The sequence below is a fragment of the Galleria mellonella genome, unplaced genomic scaffold (assembly GCF_026898425.1).
Source record: "Galleria mellonella isolate WM207_F2 unplaced genomic scaffold, CSIRO_AGI_GalMel_v1 utg165, whole genome shotgun sequence".
Classification (NCBI taxonomy): Eukaryota; Metazoa; Arthropoda; class Insecta; order Lepidoptera; family Pyralidae; genus Galleria; species Galleria mellonella.
The window spans coordinates 1,087,806-1,094,346 of NW_026442009.1; the positions used below are offsets into that span (position 1 = coordinate 1,087,806).

At 29.0% G+C, this 6,541-nt stretch overlaps 2 protein-coding genes across 6 annotated transcripts in view; one reads left to right on the plus strand and one right to left on the minus strand.

The window, feature by feature from the left end:
• LOC113519028 (uncharacterized) overlaps positions 1–6,541 on the plus strand; it is a 404,087-nt gene that overhangs the window by 345,907 nt on the left and 51,639 nt on the right. The gene's annotated exons all lie outside the window — the stretch shown is intronic.
• On the minus strand, positions 4,515–6,428 carry LOC113518864 (F-box/LRR-repeat protein 7-like). 5 transcript variants are annotated; one of them, XM_052892776.1, is made up of 2 exons: positions 5,784–6,428; positions 4,515–5,572 (listed from the first exon to the last, which is right to left on the minus strand). In XM_052892776.1, the coding sequence occupies exon 2, from the start codon at positions 5,560–5,562 to the stop codon at positions 4,522–4,524; it is 1,041 nt and encodes a 346-aa protein (XP_052748736.1). In that variant the 5' UTR covers positions 5,563–5,572; positions 5,784–6,428; the 3' UTR covers positions 4,515–4,521. The 5 variants fall into 5 exon arrangements, with proteins under 5 accessions (XP_052748736.1, XP_031763791.2, XP_031763786.2 ...); XM_031907931.2 differs by having other exon boundaries at positions 4,515–5,587; positions 5,665–6,428; XM_031907926.2 differs by having other exon boundaries at positions 5,661–6,428.

The following is a 6,541-nucleotide window of genomic DNA, read 5'->3' on the forward strand; positions in this document are numbered from 1 at the left end:
TATATGGCAAATGTGGCCTCTATGGCAAATGTACGAATATGCAGTTTTTTCAAATTTGACATTTCTTTAAAAATCTACATTTTGCGTCATACTACTTATTGTGGCTTATTTTCAAATTTCTATCTCTAACGGTTAAAGAAATCGAGTAGCTCGAATTTCCATATTTTTGTCATATACCCAAAGTAAACTTACTTAGCATATTTTTATAGTATTTTCTATAATAAACACTTTAATTTGAACTTTTTTAGTTTCGTAAGTTTACCATAAAGGTGACGATATGTAAGTAGTGTAATTCGGCATTACGAACTACATTGTTGTTTCTTTGTAAATAAATTGTAATATAATTATTAGTTTATAATTGTAGATCTTGTAGTCTGTAATCCTTTTCCTATAGTTAGTCATTTCATTAGATTTATTGGAATGTTGTAATGAACCAAACGTGCGGGTTGCTGTGATATGTTCGAAACATAAATATTTTGTGATGTAGATATATATTGTGTTCTGTACAATATATTGTTATACATTGCTTTGTTAGTAATATATAATTATAATGTATGTGCTTTTCGTAGTTAATACTATCAATATAAATCGTTTTCGTGTTCATTACATATCCCATATATTTCAGATCAAATTAATAGGATCCCTATTAATTTGACCTGAACATTTGTACTTTTAGTATGAGGCATTTACTTCTACTGTGTTAAATGAAATAGAGTATGGATCTTTTGATTAATAAAATAATACACATAAATTGATCGTCACTTTTATCTGTTTTCTATTTAAACTAAAAATTTCACATCCATAAGATGCAATTCACATCAAAATTACAGTTATATCAGTATCTTTATTTTGTAATAAATCACATCACACCACACAGTATAAAGACGACTCTTCTCCAACAGTTGTTATAATTCATAAAAAATGCTACATGTACCTGTCTTTATACGAGGGTCAAACTGAAAGTCCTTAGAAAATCAAAAACTGATTAAATTAGCAAGTTATTTCATTTTTTCAAAATAGTGTCCATTCACGTCAATACATCGCTGCATCCGATAGAACCACTGAGAAAAGCACTTTGCCCACTCGTCCTTAGGGATCTCTTCGTCGGCCTTCTAAAACGTAGCCACAGCTTCCTCGGCGTCCATAAAACGTTTTCCTCGAAATTTTTCTTTTATTTTTCAGAATAAATAAAAATCGCAAGGTGCGAGGTCGGGGCTATATGGCGGATGACCCAGTAGTTCTACGTCTGAGGTCGCCAAATAATCGATCGTTTGCTTGGCGGTGTGCGACGAAGCATTGTGGTGAAGGAGGATCTTACTGCGACCTATAATTTTTACTGTACCGCTCTGCAGTACCTGTTTTTCGATCCTCTAAAACAATTGTAATGTAATGACCTGTCCTCCTAAAGAACGAGGCCATCTTTTTTCCCACGCTCCGACCTCTTCACTTTAGTTGGCAACTCCTCGGAAGGAAACACCCACTGAGCTGACTGTCTTTTAGTTTCGGGGTCATAACAGTAAATCTAGCTTTTGTCTCCCGTAACTATGTAAAACACAGAATTTGAAGCACCTCCGTTAAATCTTTCATGCATTTCACGGTACCAATCAACACGGATTTTTTGAGCCTCGGTCAAATTATGAGTTATCCACCAGGCCCAAAGCTTCCTAACCGCCAAATGTTCATGGAGGATTTTGTGCACTTGACTCATACCAATCCCTAAGCTTGCCCGGATCTGCTGATAGGTCACTCTTTTGTCAGTCTCTATCACACGCCGCACAACACTGATGTTATCTTCAGTCGTCGCCGTAGAAGGCCGTCCCTCACACACATCATCGGTGAGATTAGTGCGACTAAGTTTAAACTCATTAAACCAGTTGTAAATAATCATAACTTTCTTGTTGATTTTGATGACATCAATAGTCATAAAAAATCATCGCACGAATATTTTCTCGTGTTAAGTTCATGATAACGTTACACAGACTATTTTCAATTTGCCGCCAAACCGTAAAACAAATGACAAACGAGTAAATTATATACTCAGTATTATTCGTAAAGAGTTCCATTTTTTAAATTTTAACAATTTTTTTTTTTATTATATTGCTTTTCTAAAAATTTTCAGTGTAGCCCTCGTATATTGCATTTAGAAAAATTTATACACATTTTTTTATTCTTTTACATTGGCTTCAAGCACAGTATAGACTCCTTATATATTCTGTTAAGAGTCCATCTTACATTAGTTGCCTTTAAAACGAATACTGACAATGATAGTTGCAATTGCTGAAGGTTCTTCCGTTTTATAAGATTTTACTTCCGAAAGGAAGGTGCCAATTTTTTTTGCGTAGATGTTTATATAAATGGAGACACGTGGCTATATTCATGCCAAACCACTACTACCCAAATAAACTATATAATTACATTTCTTTGTTCCCATTTCACAACTACTTTGTCTGAAAATTTGTTTTTTTTTTTAATATTTTTATAGATGTTCTATACACACACTATCACTATGTATTATATAATGATATAACAATATTTAATATACATTTTTTTAATATCCTTTTGGCTACTCCTTTAATAATACTCTCACAATGCTGATTGCGAATTCAGATAGACAACGAAGGCACCATTATGTACTTATAGGAACACAGTACTAAATTGTTTACAACATTACAAAAGCTATATAAGTACAACATTCTAGCTGCCAACCAATTTTAATAATTCTATCGCAACCAATAAGTTTTCGTTCTATCGGATTTATATGCATTTTTGCCACAATAAATGTCGGTATTTTTTAAGACTAATTTAACTGTAATCATGAATGATATATGTATTATAAAAACATTCAATTTCTATTTAATATTATGAAATTAAATTTCCATATTGGATGAAAAAAAATTTATTTCAGTTTATACAGTATCGAAATTGAGACAAATATAAAGATTTTTGGGAAAATAGAACAAAATAAGTTTACTGAATAGTTTATTGGCACGGAATTGTAAGTAGATACTTAATTATTTTTATAAAAAGTTTATTTTAGCTATTTGAAATCAATGTCTGTATTCATCCCTCATACCTACAAACCTTACAAATTTTACTAAACATTGTTACCACGCTCAAATTCTTATCCTAGCTAAATAAGTCTAGGCAAGTCCTCGAACAGTCCAGTCTTTTAATAATTTATACTAGAGTGCTTTTGCTGTAGTCAAAACAAAATTTTGCTTTCCATAAAAATAAAAACTTTTTTTATACCACTGAGGTGGCAAACAAGCATACGGCCCACCTGATGGTAAGCGGTTACCGTAGCCTATGCACGCCTGCAATACCTGAGGTATTACGCGCGCGTTGCCGACCCTGAAGAAACCTCTTTACTCCCCTTTTGAAAAACCCCAAATTTTAGCGTAGAAACATTGTAAACAATCAAAATTGAAAACTAGAAGACCAGTAGGTATATACTATTTTTGCCTTAGAATAAGAAATCACACATTTTAAATATTTTTTAATTTTTTTTTTTTAATTTTTACAATAATTGTATATAAACACTGTTAGCATAATATTAATTGATGAAAATTGTTCAATTTTAACCATACCTTTTGATAGCATGAAAACAGTGTCTGTGAACTCTGCAAGTCATGTAGAAGATTCATGTCATGTAAATCAAATGCCATTGTATAAATATACTTTTGTGGATTTTAATGAGTGTTTTATTTTATTTATGTATTATATATATGTACATATATTCTAACACTATATTAGTTTTATAATATACACACATTCTAACATATAATCTCTATTTATTTTCTACTCAATAGAACTTTTATTTGACAGTTTTCTTTTTGAGTATTATTACTATAATTAAAAGCTATAATATAAACACATGAAATACTTATTTACATTACAAATTTAAATTAATTCCCATTTTATACATGTGCTGAAAAAAGGAGTACAATGTTTATGCAGTGTATGTAATACATTTGCTCACTTTCAGTATTTGGTTGTATATTTTTTGGATTTGTTGTCTCATGACTCCGTCAGTTGTAATCCAATTTAGAAAATTCTTTTTTTTTATTTAAAAAAGTAATATTTACAAATTGGCCCCATAGAAGTTTTATCAAAATTGGTACAGTACTTTAGATTTTTATTCAAAATAACTGTTTTTTTTTTTATGGAACACAGTCTTAATTATTTAAAGTACTATTATCTTCTTAAAACATAAATGATTAATTTTAATTTTGACTACAACAGTAACTACACTTACTTAAAATATAGTGAACATACAAAAAATTAATTATTGTGAAATTTGTAATTTACATTAATTACTATTATCACACTGTTGTACATTAAAAATAGTTTATTTAAATATTCACATAATATAATTATGTGAGATTATTTATTATTTTTTTCAATAAATAATAAATAATCTCTTTTTGGACTATATATATCATATGATAATTTAAGAAATATTTATAATAATCTTTACACTAACCACTACTGTACAGGTCTATTAACATCACAGGTAAACTTTTAGTATAATACAACATCTATATTTCTGAATTTAGATTTCAACTGTTTTTCATAATCTGTATTTACAATATTACGACATTGGTAAACAGCTAGAAATTTTAAATTTTTATAATATTCTGATATAACATCCACAATAACTGGGGATATATTTTCTATCTTAGATAAGCTCAAAGTTTCTAATTTTATTATATTGGGACTACTAAGAGTTCTCAACAAATTTTTTTCAGTGAAGTTTTTATTGTTCCAAATTTGCAAATGTTTAATTTGCTGTAAATTTGCAAGAGCAACTAAACCTTCATCTTTTAAGTTCTCACATCTAGTAATTGCTAAATCCTTTAACTGTCTACATTGTGATAGCAATTGCAAACAGTGGTCATCAACTGCAGCACCTCCATAAATATGTAAAGTTTCAAGAATATTCTGTTTGGAACATATTAATTCTCGAACAAAATCTAAATTCAAATTCTTAATTTTTTCAATAAGAATGTGACTTAAATATTTACATTGTAACAAATCATTACAATTTGTAGAACTTAACCCAAAATCCGACAATGCTAGGTATTCTAAATACTTAAATTTATTATAAGAAATTTCCATCTCCACAGGCATATTATGATATACAGAGTTCTTTAAATTCAATTTCTTAAGATTAGGCCACTTAGTAATATCATCCCCAAATGATTTATTTATACTACACATAACTAGTTCAAGTGAAATAAGATTATCACAATATCCTGCAATTAATTTTGAAAGAGAATAATTATATACATATTGTAATTTTAAACAGTGAACTAATTCACTGTGTGATAATAAAATTTCTATATTCCGGTGACAGTCTTCGCTCTGGCCTGGTTTTCCTGAATAAACAAGAACAATATTCTTCCATAGTGTCTTATCTTGAACAAGTTTTCTCCAGCGCTTACATACATTTTCAGAATGTAGCAGTGACTCCAATGGTAATAGTTTGAAAATTGATATTAATAATTCATCTGGTAATTTATTTATGACATCCAAAGTTTCTATTTTTTCAGAAGTTGTCATACTGATGAACCTACAAGTGAAAAATCTATTAAAATGTAAATGAAGATTAAAATGGTAGTATAGCAAGACTTAATTAATATAAATATATATCTACGTACTTACTGAAGACACTTTTTATTGGATCCGGTTATAGTGTTTATTATTTTACAACTGTACTAGAGTAGTATTGATGAATTAAATTTGATCCATGAAATTGTTTTAAAAACACAAAAGCCACTCACTTTGAGCACGTCAAAAATGCAAATCATTTCAAGTTCTAATTTTAGCTAGAAATACAATAATAACTTATTTTACGTATATCGTATATTCGACCGACCTAAACATAGTTAATGGCAGAGCATAGCAATAACGCCAATGACAAAACGAGAGGAATTAGCATTTAGCAAAATGAAGTGAGAAAGGAAAGTATGTCAATCAGTCAAAGCCAAAGCAAAACAACTTGTCAGTATTGAAAGTTTTCGTCAAGTACTTAACACCAATCAAGTATTAAATTATAAATTACGTTTAATAAATTCTTACTAATTATTATTATAAATAAACTTACAACAATATAGTACAATCATAGAACAGTTTCGTAAAATAAATGTTTTATGGGCAATCGTAATCTAAAATTATAATAATTCTGATTTATTCGTTCTTATAATAAAAATATCACTATAATATGGAAATTAAATTTTAATTTTAGAGACCCCATTGTCATAAACATTTCAAACATTATTTAATTAATATTATTTTAAAGTGGCACCATAGCTACCTTAGGAATGATACATTATGTATTCATATAAATTATAATTATCTCATAGTCTTGATATTTGCTTGATTAATTAACACAATTATTTTAGCAACATAATATTTTTTTTCAAATTATTATAATTTCAGTCGGCTTCTTAGCTTACTTCATACCAGTTGATTTACTCTATCTTCATTCGTTTCAAAGAAAGAGAAAGAGCATTGGCATCATGCGACAAGCTCTTTTTTA